Here is a 17,054-nt window from a genome sequence, read left to right on the forward strand (position 1 = left end):
GTTCACCAATACAAACTAAACTTTTCTTATACCCAAATCCCTAAATTCCATGCTGGTTGAATTGTACGCCTCATTTTGACTCAAAGATAACAGAAACACAGATGGATGAAAAGAAAAAATTGTAACAATAACAAATAAAAAGCAGATATACAATTTGGTATGGAAGAGTCAATGGAACAATTTAGAAACCCACCATATTAGTTGACATTGATTTCAAGTGTTTAAATATGAATTATAATTGATTTTTCACGAAAAAAATATATTTTGAAGAACATGAATACGATAGTTTGTTGTTATGATAAGATAAATAAAAGAAAAAATAACAAAAAAAAAAACTGTAAAAGAAAAAAAATTGAAAACACAAGACGGTATGAAGGTAGCGACTTCATACGACATTAGTCGCTATCTAACTAGCGACGTATTTGAAGAAAAATCGGTAGCACCAAGCATGTGCATTTTTGTCTTAGGGGAATCAATTGTATTTTTTTTTCTAATATAGACAAGGAGTGCAAAATGAGAATTTTGAAATGCTAATAACAGTTTCCTATATATATATTTATATATAAATCCTTACCAAAGACCAGCAAGGTCATAAATGACAGAGGCCATGGTTATCAGATCTCAATCTGCAGGTTTGTTGTTGGATTGCAAAGAATAGCATCGTTATAACGATTTCTCCGTCCTCCTCCCCTCCGGGGGATGGTTCCTTTTTTTTGTTTCTTTCTACTCTGGTGCTGTAGCATACAGCAATACATGTGGTGCCATGGTTGAATTGAATGTTCTGATACCCGTATCTCTCTGCTTTGTGCTAGAATGTTGAAGAAGTTCATGAATCGTGAAGGGAAGCGCCATGCTCCATGCATCTCTATCATGTGGTATTGTCAACATGGAGAGTGACCGATGACATAACTGGATGAAGCATGGTACTGTTGCTCTGACCCTTATTTCTATGCAATAGTTTAGTTTTGCTCATGGAATGCAGTTCTGCGATGAATCGTTTCGATGAGTTCATACAAATCGGAAGCAGTGCTTGTGGGAAAGCTGGCTTCATCTTACCCCTTTGAAATATGTAGATGGAAGAAGAATGCTTGTCATGTATTCTTAGTATGTTTAATTTTGTAGAGATGATGTAAAATTGCTATTTAATATGGTAGCATTTTTTTTTTCTGCAACAACATTTTAATACTGCAACTAGCAACCATCAACAAGAGGAGCTTTTCTAACCCGATGAGTCTTATGCCGGATAGCCACGTTTTTAGCCGTTTGGATTGAACAACTCTAATTACAATGAAATTTTTTCCCAAGCGATAGTGTCTGACCATCTAGCTTATGAGGTTGCCGTACTCAAATCTCTCTCCACCAAACTCTACTAATATCGCACATTTCTGTTAAACTTGTTAGCAATTAGTCAGATTAGTATGCCCGCTCTTTTACCTGAGTTAGTTAGAACAGTTTGCCTGTTCTTTTACCCTGAGTTTAAAAATAAAAATAAGAATGAAAGTTCTCCTTAGGTCATCTCCAACCAACTCGGCCAAAAGGTCATAGGGCTAAAAATAGCTTATAATGACACGAAAATCATCTCCAACCGAGGGCTAGGCCAAAGGGCTTATGGGCCCCACCGGGCCCAAACCCTCAAATCAGGCCAGTGGGTTGGCCATTTCCAACCAACCAGCCAGCCAGCCCTCCAACGCCAAAATGTCAAGCTTGACAATTTGCTAGCCCTCCACCTCCAAAATGTCAAACTTGACATTTTGCCAGCCCTCCAGCTTAGGCCCATCTAAATGCCAACAGCTTTTTGCGCCAGCTAGCAATAGCTAGCTAATGTCATGCTGCCGTCAAGTTACGGTTGGAATTTGAATTTTTTTTTTTTTGGACGAATTTCAAAAAAAAAATCTAATTTTTTTTCCCTATAAATATCTACATCATTCCTACAATATTGAAAGATGAAAATAAGAAGTGCCACGCAAATAAGAATCTTATCTAAAATTTGCACAACCAATTACATCTCGACACTTGACATTCGAATTCCTATCCAAAAATTTATTAAGATTACATAAAGATAAGAAATCTAGAGAGTTACTCACTTTAGCGACACGTGTCTCTTGAAATCCTATCCGAAAATTTATTGAGATTACATAAAGATAAGAAATCTGGAGAGTTACTTACATTAGCGACACGTGTTACTCGAAATCCTATCGAAAAAATTATTGAGATTATATAAAAATAAGAAATTGGAGGCTTATTCATTTGGTGACAAGTGACACTCAAAATATGTCTGAAAACCTTATTTTAATATGTTAGTTTAATTTAATTAACCATATTAATTTAATTAAAATAATAAATTATATTTGGTCTATGACCCTTTGGCCCTCTCGGTTGGAGATGATTTGTTGTCAAAGAGCTATGTATGGCCTATGACCATTTAATTTCTTCGGTTGAATATGGTATGAAATATGTTCTAGTACTACTCATTAAAATATAATTTCTTATAAAACTATAGAACTAAAATGAGTCATTTGACCTTCATTCGGTTGGAGATAGTCTACTCAAAGAGTATTGTGGACTATGTGAGTAAGAATTAAAAAAAATAGAAAGAAAAAAAAAAAAAAAGAGAGAGCAAGCGACAGGAAAGTACATATATTGTTGAGGTTGAAACTGAATTTTGCGTCACATTCCTTCCTTCTCTTTCCTCTCAGTCACTCACACACACAAACCAAAACAAAAACAAATCCAAGAAAACATAGCATCTCTCTCTCCTCTCCTCTCTCTCTCTCCTCTGACAGATGAGACGATGCAGCAGCAGCCCACAATTCTCGACGCCTGTATCTCCCTGACAACGAAAACCCCATTCATCTTAAACGAATAATCAGAGCAACAGCAACCCCTGATATCAATTTTTCTTCTTCCGCAAATGGCCAGGAAAGGTGTGGTCTCCGACGAGGGAACTGTGACCGACGCCGACAAATCCACGGTGGCGGCGAAGGCGAAGGCTGTGGAGATAAAGAAGCAACTGGAGAGGCTGGTGAAGGCCATTGTCGATGAAGACGACTACAGGGTCGAGACTGCTGACGAGGCCATCAGAGCCTTGTCTTATTTGAAAGACTTGAAGTCCAAAAAGTCTCTCTCTTTCAAGCTTCACGGCGGCGGCGGCGGTACTGTAGTCATCCCTAAAGAATTCAGATGTCCCATTTCCGGAGAGCTCATGGCCGACCCTGTTGTCTTAGCCACTGGAGAGGTATCAGGTTCACAAATTTTGTTACTTTTCTTTTGATTTTTGAAATGTTCGTGGCTAATTCGAATTTGCATGCAAGAATTTCGTGTTTTGAAGATTTGTATTGTTCTTAAATTTGGGCTTTTCGTTGTGTTCTGGTATGAAGATTGGTTCTTTATTTTTGAAATTAGGATTTCAATTGGTTTTTCTTTGTTCTTGCATAATTTGCACTGTGATTTCTTCGTTCTTTGTTAATTGTGTATGATATGAAGATATCTAAAACTATTATACATATATATACATACATACATATATATATATATATATATATATATATATATATATATATATTGTAACTCATGTTGCCTTTCCTCCACTGTATTGGGAAAAGTCGAAAATTTGTTCGATCCAAAAGGAAAATTCTGTAGGTGTTCATTTGGTATACTGTAAACTGCTTGCATTGATCAAATCTGGATTGTTCGTTTATTTCCGCAAACTGTTTGCATTGATCAAATCCGGATTGTTGCTTGAATGAAACTTCTGAGATGAGATGTGATTATAAAACCTCAATGAATAAACTTTTCAATGAATAAGCGAACTTTATAAAGAGAGGGATCAGTGAGGTTTTGCTATTGTTCACGGCACCGCCAATTTTGGTAGGTACTGGCGTTGCATATGCAAAGTAGGTATATAACAATTACGTATTAGTATTTTGTAGCGTTTATGAATCATTTAGGATCAGATCACCGCTTCTGCAAATATGGTAGCATCGCTTGCTTACATGTCCGATGTTTTGCTTTGTTTAATAGCACCTTGAACTCATGCAGTTTCTAATATTTTTTTACATATCTTTATTTGATTACAGACGTTTGATCGACCATTCATCCAGAGGTGGTTTAACGAAGGCCACAGAACTTGCCCTCAAACCAAGCAAGTCATCTCTCATACTGTCCTTACCCCTAATCACCTGGTTCGAGAAATGGTTTCACAATGGTGCAGGGAGCATGAAATTGAGCTTCCGAAACCTGTTCAGGATATTGATGAGCAACTTGTCACCAATGCAGACCGAGGATGTCTGAATTCACTGCTTGAGAAAATGTCATCATCTCTATCTGATCAAAAAGCAGCAGCAAAACAGCTTCGACTGCTAACAAAGCGAAGTTCATCATTTCGGGCACTTTTTGGTGAGTCTACTGAGACCATTCCGCAATTGCTCAATCCACTTTCACCGGGACAGGTTGATGCTCATCCTGATCTTCAAGAAGATCTGATCACAACACTACTAAACCTCTCAATTCATGACAATAACAAAAGATTAGTCGCAGAGAACGCATCAGTCATCCGTCTGCTTATTGAATCCTTGGAATATGGAACTGTCCAAACAAAAAGCAATGCTGCCGCAACTTTCTTCACATTATCAGCAATTGATTCCAACAAGATTACTATTGGAGCATCCGGTGCTATCAAACCTTTGATTGACCTTTTAGACGTGGGGCATCCATTAGCAATGAAGGATGTTGCTTCGGCAGTATTCAGCCTGTGTACTATCCTCGAAAATAAGGAAAGGGCCATCAATGCTGGAGCAGTCGGGGTGATTCTGATAAAGATAATGGATCATGTTTTAGTTGCCGAGTTGTTAGTTATACTTGCAATGCTTTCCAACCATCAGAGGGCTGTTCAGGAAATGTGTGAGCTTGGCGCTGTGCCTTGCTTGATTGGAATCACAAGGGAGAGCGACTGCGAGCGCAACAAGGAGAACTGTGTTGCAATCCTTTACACTATCTGTTTTGCTGACCGGACCAAACTGAAGGAAATTAAGGAAGAGGAAATGACCAGAGGTACATTTTCTAGACTTGTACAGACCGGAACTTCGAGAGCAAAGAGAAAGGCGAGTGGAATTCTTGAAAGACTGAATAGGACCGGTTCAATAACGCACACAGCTTGACAGAAATCGAACTTTTCTTCTATTTCCCCATGTAAATGTCGTATATTTCGTAGTTCGTACTATACTCCATGTATACCTGTACACAGAAAAGAGCTCACAGATTTGTACACTTAACTTGAAATTTTCCTAGGCAAAGTTTTGGTCCATTTCTAGAAATGTAAAGGCCATTGGAATTTCTCCTCTCTTTGATCACAAAAGAAATCACAACTAGTACATTTTGTTTCTCTGTGTTTTCCGGCTCATTTTTCCGATTCTCAGGGAGAACCAGTGGCATATCACACTGTTAGTATCTCTCCCGTCACGTGTTACATTTTTCGGGTTTGTGCCAGCTGTGTATTGTATTTGGCTTTTTGAAATGCCATCATAAATATAATAAGTTTCATTTGGATTTTGTGACTGAATGATGATTGTAGGGCCTCCATTGTTTCTGCCACCCTAAAATTTGAAAGTGTGTCGGCAGGTTGACCACACCAAATTGCATTATTTCGGATCTCTTTTCCTTCATAATACAATACTTAAGCAATGGATAAAGTCCTTAAACCCTAATTATGTTTGATAACGACATGTTTAGTCGGCGCTAATAGAATTTACGAACTTTAATAATAAAATAACTAACAGTTTAATGTTAATAAAAAGATAGATTAAGCGCAGAATGATGCTGAAATCTAGTAATTTGTGACTCGTTATTCCACTAATCACCTTGCCTTTCTCAGCATTACACTGTTCATATAAACAATGATTAATTAACATTTTTTTTTTTGGAAGCTATGATTAATTAACATTTTAATTAAGTATTCATCATGATTAATAAAATCTTACTGGATAAAAGCAAATATGATCCTCTCTGCCTTTCTTTTTGTCTTTGCTTTGAAATTTGTAGCCAGTAGTACTTTACTTGATGGCCTAATTTTCCAACTACCTCTACATACCAGTGACTGATTTTTTTATTTATTTTATTTTATAATTAATTGGCCTTCCGCATGCTTAAAAACTCTGGTTGGCCACAACACTACAAATATTTAATTATTATTTTAAAGCTTCTTAATTTTGTTTATCCACTTCTTTAAGTAACTCTGAAACGTGAATACAGGAAAGGTTTTTTTGTGTACGGCATATGGACACATACAACGTATATCATTATACAAGTAAAGAAACACTTTAAACAAAAAAAAATCTATCCATTTGTTTAATAATACATAGCGTACTGCTTCGTGTTCAAAGCATATCAAAAAACCTATTGAATACAAACCTTTTTTTTTTGGGTCTGATAAGCAATATTATTATACTAAAGGAAGGAAAGATGATTTGAACTCACAACATTCGGAGTCGAAGAGCCTTATCTAACATGATGGTGGAGTGTGACTGGGGAATAATTTAGTTGAAAAGAAAACTGCGAACTGAACTAATTTTGTTAATTAAGTATGATTAGTTATAAACCCTGCTTATTAAGTTGTGTAATTGTTGCTTTATGGTTAACAAATATCAACCTTCCAAAACTTGTCGCTTGATATCTTTCTATGGCTAATATATATTTGTTCACTCAATATATACTATTAGGAAGAACTGATTTTGAAAGTAATACTATTATGTATATCTGTACAAAGATGAAATTTGGTTTCATAGTGCAGAGAAATTCTAATGTCCGCCCGTCGGACCATGCGACCATGCCGAGTTGGTCCTACCCTTGCATGAGAGTGTTAGTCGTACACCAGAACTTCTCCTTAATATGATGCAAAGAAAATATGAATTTCCAAATTCTTACACATCAGGAAAAGGGTGGTGTTATCTACACACTTTTTTTTTTACCTCTCACACACTCCTATCAATTTTCGGATCCATTCGAATGAATTGAAAGATACTAAATAACAGAAATTAACAGAATGTATGTAGAAAATAAAAACGGATATGTGGATAAACACTCTTGAAAAAATGCAATCCACATTTCACTACAAGACATGATAAATTCTAGAGGACAACTCGTATCATGCAGCCCTTGATGGTGCCATTTGCTGGTCCTATCCCATCTTTGCTGAAAAAAACAAACGTTCATCAAGAATCTCTGAACATTCTAAAAAGATGAGATGCAGGAATCGAATTTCCCCCATGATACTTGGAAGCCATGGATTTAGATTCCCCCAAAACGCTTATTACTGGCTTCAATTTCTTCAGATTTGGCATGTAATTTGGCAATAAGATATTTGATGGCGTTATCAAATCAAGACAGTTCTTGTGCTAAATAAGATCGCATGAAGTCGAGTGTGATCAGAATACAGTGAAGTTTCATAATTTTGTAAAATGTCCTACAAATAATGTAGTCGAAAACCATCGTTTCTTTTCTAGTTTCTAATATTTTTTTGCTTTCGGTTGAGTGAGGGAGTGGTCCTAAAGGCTAAAACCTTGAAGGAGGAAGGTGGTGGGGCTAGCAACTTTTTCGGTTTGACAAAGAAATGCCACAAGAAGAAGATGGACCATGATTAAGGAATTGTTTAATGAAGCTTTAATCCATGCTTAAAAGAATGTTTATGATAATGAAACCCCCTAAATCAACGGCCTAGACTTTTTAGATCCCTTGTCTGCTGGTGTCTTTTTACTGCCTCCAAAATATATGGACTTTGGAAAATATCAAAAGTAAAGGTGAAGACCATTTCTCCAATTTCCAAACAAAGAAAAACAAGAAAATAGTGGGGCATCCAAAGAATATTTTATTCCTCATTCAAAGTTCTTTCTTATCCAACAAATTCGAACCTATGTGCATAAGATGGAAAAGTCTTGAGTTGAACCGAAAATATCACTATTTAAGCGTTTTACTTGTTGTGCGATCAGATTGTGATATGTGAGACATTTATATGAGGATATATTTCTGGTTAGAAAGTAAAAGCTCTCGTGGACATCGTGGTTTACATAGTGGTCTACAGTTCATAGTTGGGGGGACCAAGATAGAGAAGAAGGCTAAATTGGTATATAACATAGTCAATGGCATCTCAAAGTATCTTCAATTGCTTAACTACCAATAAGCTTTTTGCAAATAGAAAATTATCGCCTGCTGAATGAGATTCTTACCTACAATCAGGAATACATTCGATAAGTCTATATAACTCATCATGTAAGAAGATATATGTCTGGTGACACTAAAACATTTCTCCAAGCATTGAGTTCTTGAGGAAACAGTTTGGGTAGCGATTGTTGTAGACTAATGAGAATATATCCTCGATGACACGAGAGAATCTCTCTGGAACTTTGAGGCCTTAAGGACAGGCTTCAATGGACAGAACTATTGGACGCCACAGTTGAAGGGTTAAGCTCGGGACAATTCAATTGGGTAAAAAGTGGAACAGAAAGCCCAAGACAAGCAAAAGGAAGCCCAACTCAATTTTGAGGTATGGAGAAATCTAAAGATTCTTGAAATGCCCAAAATTGGGCAGCCACAGAAACATCAGATCCAAAGTGGCGATCCCCAAAGTCCACAAAACACCAGAAAGTGAATAAATACTTGTAAAGTGCAATTGTGAGTTAGACCAGTTGTTCAATATAATATGACCGGCTATTTACATTCAATTTCAAATTCCGTCTTCTATAAAAAACAGATTTAGAATATCGTTCTGTCAAGAGAAAGACGCACGTACTCAGAGCTAACAACTGGAAGTGGCAGTGACCCATGAGGGCCATCCCTCAACTAATGATTATAAATCAAACAGAGAAACAAGCTTCATATCATATATCAGTATTTTTTGGCTTTCAAATCATTGATGGTTAAATTCTTGGCCACACATCTAACTCTTCATTGCTGTAATACTTGTCATGCACCCCTTCAATATCAGAGGGACAAATTAACTTGGCTTCTCCCTTCAATATCAGAAACACAAGTACTTCTAGATTAAGAGCTAGTTTGTTTGATAAACTCGGACATTTCGAAAATTTTCATTTCTTAAATACAAAATAGATAGATAACAAAGTTACAAATGAGGGGAAAATTAAATAAGGAAGTCACAATTTGGCACTAACATCTAATTTTCAACTCATTCATAAGCTTGGTTCCATCTTAGCTAGCTACAAGAACAATAATTAACACATGTTGAAGAAAACAACACATATAAAGATCGCCAAGGCACTTGAGTTTTTCTGGTCTCTAGGCATTCTAATTCCTATGAGTTTTGAAACCCCTCTTGCTTCATGAAGCACAAGCAGGCACCAAGCAAGCAAACAATCCCAGCATTTTCTTCTGCAGAAAACAAAAATTCAAAAACAATTAAAAATAAATAAACAAAAAGGTACGTAAAACAGTAAAAGTGACAAGATTGACAGCCATTTCAATTTTCAAAAGAGTTGAGATCCTTTTCCCATTTTTGTATCTAGAGCAACCGAGTTAGGAAATTCAGACTGTTCAAGAGAGAAATTCAGACCGTTCAAAGATTTTGTTTTCTGTGAGGTGGATCAGTAAAATGGACTAATGAAGACCGTATAATTTAAATTATGCAGTCCAAATTTCTTAATTCAGTTATTTCGAACACAGAGATCCAAAGAGGATCTCAACTCATTCCAAAAAGCCCCCAAAAGTGTTGAAATTATATACAAGACAAAGTAAGTAGACAGTCACATCATCATGCATGATAGTTTTGAATTTCAGAGCAACGGAGGTCATATTTTCAAACTGATCATGTGAAAATCAGTGCATGATGGACAACTATTTTTCACTAATTCTCAGTACCATGTTGAAAATTGAAACACTACTATGTCCCCGAGTTTAACTGTCCTGCAAAATGTTTCACAAAAATTCTAATATGTTTCAATGTATAAAATTTTCTACCATGTTTGAGAGTAAAACTCTCACACAACATATTCGCAAAAATTCAACTATGTTTCAGTGTATAAAAATTCATATCATGTTCGTTATTTGCGATAAAAACTCTCATCTAAGTTCCACAAAAATTTTACTATGTTCCGGTGTATTTTATATTTATAAAATGTGGAAATTATACCCGCTTGGTAGTGTGGAGGAGCTCAGGGGGTATCTTGTAGAGATCTTCGTCGACAGGCTTGGGTCTTGAAACGGTGTCGTTCTTGTGGTGGTGGAGGTGAGTGCGATTGGTTTGTTGAACATGGAGTTGACTGTGATAGGGCTTAGTTGGCGGTTCCGTCACGTCACAGACTTTTGTCCCCTTCGATTGCTGCCTCTTTTGCTCCATAACATGCGCACGCTGCCCTCGCTTTTCCCTCCCTACCCCACCACCACCACCTCCTCCTCCTCCTCCTCCTCCGCCTCCTCCTCCTGTTGCCTGCACCAATAAATATACCGTTTCACTATCACATATTATATCATCATTTAATCAATTTCAACTACTCTCTCAGACATTTAAATGATGCATAAGCTAATGTGTGACAATATCATAAATATGAGAGGTGTTACGGAGGGAAAGGGATCCTTTCCGGGTCCCTTCCACCTAAACCTTCTCATCAAACAATCTAAATTTTTAAAATTTGAACCAACTACTCAAGTTATTATAACTTTTAAAATGAAACTCTGTTTTTAGCCGTTGGATCAAATTTCAAATGCTCGGATTGTTTGATGAGAATGATTAAATGGAAGGGATCCCGAGAGGATCTCTTTTCTTCCGTTACAAAGTACTCAAAACACCGCCAAATGATGCGTCGATTTTAGTGAAAATCACAACATTAATTTTTGTTTTTTTATATTAATATCTCATAAAATTGAAATATATCAACTACGTCACCTATTAAAGTTAAAATACATGAAAAGATACTACTGGTCACATAAAAATTTATAGTAAAATAGGCATCATGCTTTTGGAAATGAGCTAGCTCACCTAAGCTAGCTAGCTTATATAATTAGCTCAGAGGTGTAAATAATTAGCTTCTAAAGTCCTTTACCAAAAATAATTGCATATCACTCATAAAGATTCAATCACTCTAAATTTCTAGACAATGTCAATCTAATTTTGGAAATAATTTCCTTTTACAATTACTTGTACCACAAATACCCAAATCACATTACCAAAAATGCAAAGGGAATGAAAAAGAAAAGCAAAAATGCTCAAATTAAATCATAAATTAAAGAAAAAGCAAAAATATTTACAAAAATGAAGATGTAGGGGGATGAAATTAATGTTCGAACCTTTGGAGGAGGAGCAACGTTGCGAGAAGGCTTCTTGAAGTGATCGACAGGAACAGCATACAAGTCAGGGCGCATATGATCAGTACTCTCGCCGGAGGAAGAGCTGAATCTGATCAAACCAGCTTGTCTTGCACACTCGAAATACTGAGTGATTGGCAGTTCGTTTGCATAATCCCAGTCCCCAAACGCCGGAATCTGCCCACTCCTCTTGTAATAGTCCTGAATCACCACCATCCAAACACAAATCAAAACATTAAAAACCAAACAATAAGAAGAAGAGAAAGGTTACTGAGAAAATGGGTGAAGAACTTACATCCATTGTGTTTGTGGGTCAGTTGCAGAAATGGGTTTTGCAGAAAAGAGCAAGAACCCAATTAAAAAGATCGGGTTTTGATTTGTGGGTTAGTTTCAAAAACTGGTTTTTTTGCAGAAAAGAACAAGAACCCAATCGAAAGATTGGATTTTGAATGCAAAGGTGAAAGAAAGATGGCAAATTTAAAGGGTGGTGTGTTGAGATTGGCAGTGAAGAAACTAGGAGTTAAAAAGGAGGGGGTGTGGGAGCAAAAAGGTGAAAGAAGCTATGGAGAATCCTAAGGAAAAGTCAGAGGAATAAATTATGGTCAGTGTTAAAGAGAGAGAATCTAGGAGGAGAGAGAGCGAGATGATCTCAAAGTTGCTTTCCTTTTACTAGATTTATAGCATCCAGAAGCAAAGGCTCCGAGCACGAAAGATAGGTTATTTGGGTAGGCAATGGCAGCCCTCAGGGCCTTGTTTTTGGGGGATTGCTACTGCTTCTGCCTCTGCATCATATGTTTACAGTTGCGCCACACACTGTACACACTTGAGAGAGAGAGAGAGAGAGAGAGAGAGAGAAAAGGAATGGATGAGATGGTGGTGGTGGTTGACAATTTAATCAAATTCCTCAATCTAGTAATGCCACATTTCAACCATGCCTGATTAAAAGTTGGTTTTTTTCACCTCCTCGGTTCACGCGGTCGACAGGTGGGCCCCAGAATTTCCAGGTTTTCCCACTTGAAAACCTAAAAAATATCTCTCTCCTGAGAAAGGTGATTTCTTTTTTTTCCTTTCGACTGTTTGCAATGCAAAAGCCTAGCTAGTACCTAGTCTAGTGGTTGCAACTGTGTGACCAAATGTATGGCCCAAAGTTGCAGAAGTGCTTATGAATAATATATGTAGTTAGGTCTGCTGCCAAACTTTGCTTATTGCTACTACTGTGGGAGGCGAGGATTATTGGGCGGTTTTAGTGGTAAAAAGTCACTTTTGGAAGAAGTACTTTTCGATAAGTCACGCCCACCATTTTGGGATCGTTGTCCGTTTCCCAGCATGAATCCAGCAAAACTACTTCAACAGGACCTGTCATATGGATTGTGAACAGAAAAACACGATGAACCCTAAAAATACCAAGGGGAGATATAAATGGTATTTGATTATGCATACAGATCAGGGTGCGTTTGGTACGCAGACGGAACGGAACGGAACGGAACGGGACGGGACGGGACGGGACGGAACGGGACGGGACGGGACGGAACGAAGGTGTAATTTTTGAAAAAGACATGGGGTATATTTGTCTTAAAATGGTAAAACATTGCGTTCCACAAACGTGGAACAAACCCGTTTCAGGGGGGGAGGTGGAACGCAAAAACACTCAAAATCTGTCCCGTGGAACAGCCCGTTCCACCCATTTTTGGCGCACCAAACGCGGGACGGAACGCCTCGTCCCGTTCCGTCCCGTCCCGTCCCACGTACCAAACGCACCCTATGCCTCTAGCAAATGAGATATGTTTAGGAATGCACGTATTACATGCTTATGTGTATAATAACGGATTATACTCAAATAAACTAACTAGGAAGCTTTAATTTAGCTCAATTTTTACATGCTTATGGGAATAAATACGTGTTATACACATATGAATGTATTTAAGAACACTTTTATTTTTTATACATTTCTCGAAATTCGAAAAAAGGATAAACAAATGTTTTATATACATGTTCGTACACCTCAAGTTTAGGGGTTTACCGGTCTCGTATTTCACTAGCTATTATTTTTTTTTTTCCAATTCCACTAGCTATTATTGAGTATATTGATATTGGATGACAATGTTCTATAAACATGTATGCATGTAACCATTTTAGGGTGTGTTGTTTGCCATCATTAGTCTTTACTGGACTTGATTAAGAGTTGGTGTAATTTTGAATTTTTCACCCTTAAAAATTAGCTTTAATAGAATTAAAAGAAACTCGTCTAGACTAAAGAGTTTGCTAAACGGTTTTAGCAAGACCACCCTCCCTCCCCGCTTCTTTCTTTCTAATCCTTCTTTCTAATACTATATTAGTCATGTATTTAGTCAAACTTCAAGTGAGAATAAGTATTAAATAAACAAATGTTTTATACACATGTACGCACATATTCCACTTACTAACTTTGTTTTAATCGAACCATAAGTGAGAATTAATATTGGATGTACAGATGCGGTGACATATATTTCGATAGACACAAGTCATGATCCTCGGAGAATACTGTTTTCAATTAATTAACAAACTCTACTTAACTGGCACCAGCAGCAACAGTTAAAACGGGAAATTAATTGGAGGAGAATTCTCTACCCTCTTATTTCCATTCTCTTTCATCCCCTCCTCTTATATATTACCTTTTGTCTTATTATCTCTATAAAAAAATCAATATAAGATGTTAACGTGACCTAACCGTGATCGTTCAAATAGAAGGACATGGAATGGTAAAAAGATTAAAAAGGTAGAGAATCCTCCTTCAAATTAATTAACATAAAAACGTATGGTCAAAATCACAGAAGACCGAATCACGTGAACAAAATCCAATTTAAAATACCAACTTACAGCACCAAATTCCAGAAAATTCATGTGAACGTGCCTTTGAATCTGCATGTGTGATTACAGAAACATCCTCAAACGCCATTGCTATCTGCCAGAGTTTTCTTAACGTCAACCGCGGCAGGAGAACGCGAGGGGATCCAAGAATCGCTGCCATCGAGGAGCCTAAAAGTTTTGACGCCCTTTTGTCTTTGTAAAACTATGGGGTCTTTTGATATGATCCAATTTGACTAAAAATTGGATCTATTTCAAAAAATAAGCTATAAAATTAGACATCTTTCAAAATTTTCTTAAAACTATTAGTATAATTAGGGTTTCAATGTTGAAAAAAGCTTTGTTGTTGCTGGTGTAAAAAGAGTGATTGTCAACAACTTTGACTCCAAGCTGTAAGGCTTACAAATTTAGCTAGCAGTGTTAAAGATAACTGACGTGAGTCAAATTAAACCGTGTATTTAGTATTTTCTAAATCATTCACCTTCTGTGCAGAAGAAATGCTATTGCTAGAAATATGTTTATCTTAAACACTAAAATTGTGACAACATTAACTAAACGGTTAAACGATTTATGATTTAGTTAATTGTATGCAGAGTTAATCTTAAATAGTGACTTAATAAGTAAATTGTTCAGATCGTCAAGTCATATCATAAGTTTAAGGGAGATCGAGAAAATAGAACAAGAAAGTTCGAATGAAATGAATTGCGAGCATCCCCATGTATTTACACGCATATTATATTATCCATGCATGTGCAATTGACTATTTAGCAACACAGATCAGGAAGCACAGCAGGATGCCACGAGTAACACACTGTGGAAAGCAGACGTGCTTAGCTAAGAGTCTCGAGTCTTGACCATGGGTCCATGGTATGTACAGAGGAATGGAGGTAGAGGGCGCCTCTGGGGCTCCACGGTAGGTAGAAGACGACCCGAGTGGGTTAAAGTCAACAGTATATATCACATATTCCAGTGTAACCTGTGTAAGTAGGGCAGTGTAGGTGATCTGACACACACATGATACATGTCATCTTGCATTTTCTTGCTAGAGGACGTTAGCAACCGACCAAAGAGTTAATAAATAGGCCAAAACAGAAGAACGGAACACGCACTTTTTGGTAAAAGCCTCAATTTATTCATATAAAGTTCGTTTGGATGTGCTTTTAAAATGATTGAAAGTATTTTGGTGAAAATATTTTTGACAACAATACTTAGTAAAAATATTAGTAAATTCTGGAAAAACACCTAAAATGTTTCCTTTGAGAAGCACATAACTGATGATTCTTATAGAAATCACTTAAAATGCTTTTGGAATCCAAATTTTTTTTATCTAAAAGAGTTTTCAGTCATTTTAAAAGCACATCCAAATGAACCCATATTAAGGATGAAAAACTTGGGTAGGTTGTCGAACATGAGATCGATTTGTATAAAATAGTTTATTGTTACATGACATTTTAATCTCACAATATAAGTCAAATATATTATGTGGGATGCCTGTCACGAGATCACGTCATTTGTGAGGTACTAATTCTTGTAAAAGTATGAGATTTTTCTATGCTTCTTTCTATAGGATTGTGGTCCAATAGTAAAATGGGAGAGAGACTTACAGACACTCTTTGTAAAACTATCATGACATTCTAATCAATAACACGATGTAATGTATGAAAAACACTTTGACAATTATGTTCTTAGTTGGAGATGCCACAATGGCAAAATACATAATATAGTCCTTCTCCTAAATTAGCATTCTTTGCTGAAAATATGGGTCTCACTTTTCCTCAAAATTTTAATCTATAGTATTCATAATTAAATGTATCGTTATATTATTAAGAGATAAAAGAGCAGTAGTCTATACGTGGACAAGATCACGTCACTTTTTCATTAATGTATCGTTGTATTAAAAGATTTTAAAAAATCATGTATACATACTCACATTATAGATCTAACAAGTTGTGCACCATTTTCTCTCTATCTATCACGTGAGGATAAAGTCGGAAACTAAATGGTACACACCTTGTTGCACGTAAGTTTATCTCGAAAGAGAATCGAAACTATAGCTGCCAATAGCAACCCAATTATAAAACTTTGGGCTACCCCCACTGAGTGAAATGGTTGGGCCACCATTGTTTTGAATTGTTTTGGGCTTCTTTGTTTTAAAAAAGTCATATTTTCATTTGTTGCATTGGGCTTGAATTGTTGCTTTATCAAAACCTGTGGGATGTGATTAGGTCCATTTGATAAATGTTTCGCTGTTGGTTTTCAGTTACGTAAGTTCAAGGAAGAACTGAGAGATGATGAATGGTACGGTAGAGAGGGAAAGAAATAGAGTAGAAGTGAATGCAAAATCTTAGGAGTAAAACAACTCAAAATAGTTTTCTTTTTGGTTCGTTATTCATTTGTCAAGAATTTCAGATAGATAAGAATGAGTGAAAATAAAATCTTGAAAGTGAAAACAACTTAATAGTTTTCGTTTTGGTTTGTTACTCATTTGTCACGAATTTCAGATAAAGAGGAATGAGTGAAAACAAAATCTTAGAAGTGAAAACAACTCAAAATAATCTATTTTTTTGGTTCGTTACCCATTTGTCAAGATTTTTCTTGTTCAAATGATTAAAGATGTATACTATGTCACAATCCTCCCTTCCCACAGCTAGGGTAAAATTCATGTTCTTTCAAATTTAAAATTACGAAAATGTGAATTGGGGACCATAATGTGAAGGTAAAAGAGTCTCAAATTGGTAAAAGGAGAAACTTTACAAGGGCTTATAAGAGGTTGAGCTATTCCATATATTTGTTTTATGGTAGAAGTTCAACTTTCTTCATGGTATCATAGATAGGTTGACCCACGTATGAAGCCCAACCTCACACGTGCTCCATGTCACCCACTTCGTGTTGTTCACGTGTTTGGC

At 36.5% G+C, this 17,054-nt stretch overlaps 2 protein-coding genes across 2 annotated transcripts; one reads left to right on the forward strand and one right to left on the reverse strand.

Annotated features, from left to right (window-relative positions):
- The first annotated feature begins 2,658 nt into the window (after positions 1–2,658).
- LOC126591888 (U-box domain-containing protein 9-like) lies at positions 2,659–5,378 on the forward strand. The gene is made up of 2 exons (XM_050257598.1): positions 2,659–3,235; positions 4,077–5,378. Exons 1-2 carry the CDS (start codon positions 2,912–2,914, stop codon positions 5,154–5,156), a joined length of 1,404 nt encoding a protein of 467 aa, XP_050113555.1. The 5' UTR covers positions 2,659–2,911; the 3' UTR covers positions 5,157–5,378.
- Positions 5,379–9,062: 3,684 nt separating this feature from the next.
- Positions 9,063–12,204, reverse strand: LOC126593936 (uncharacterized). The gene is made up of 4 exons (XM_050260106.1): positions 11,600–12,204; positions 11,287–11,505; positions 10,133–10,429; positions 9,063–9,375 (listed from the first exon to the last, which is right to left on the reverse strand). The coding sequence occupies exons 1-4, from the start codon at positions 11,603–11,605 to the stop codon at positions 9,325–9,327; spliced, it is 573 nt and encodes a 190-aa protein (XP_050116063.1). The 5' UTR covers positions 11,606–12,204; the 3' UTR covers positions 9,063–9,324.
- Positions 12,205–17,054: the final 4,850 nt, after the last annotated feature.

This window comes from Malus sylvestris, chromosome 12 (assembly GCF_916048215.2).
Source record: "Malus sylvestris chromosome 12, drMalSylv7.2, whole genome shotgun sequence".
Taxonomy (NCBI): domain Eukaryota; kingdom Viridiplantae; phylum Streptophyta; class Magnoliopsida; order Rosales; family Rosaceae; genus Malus; species Malus sylvestris.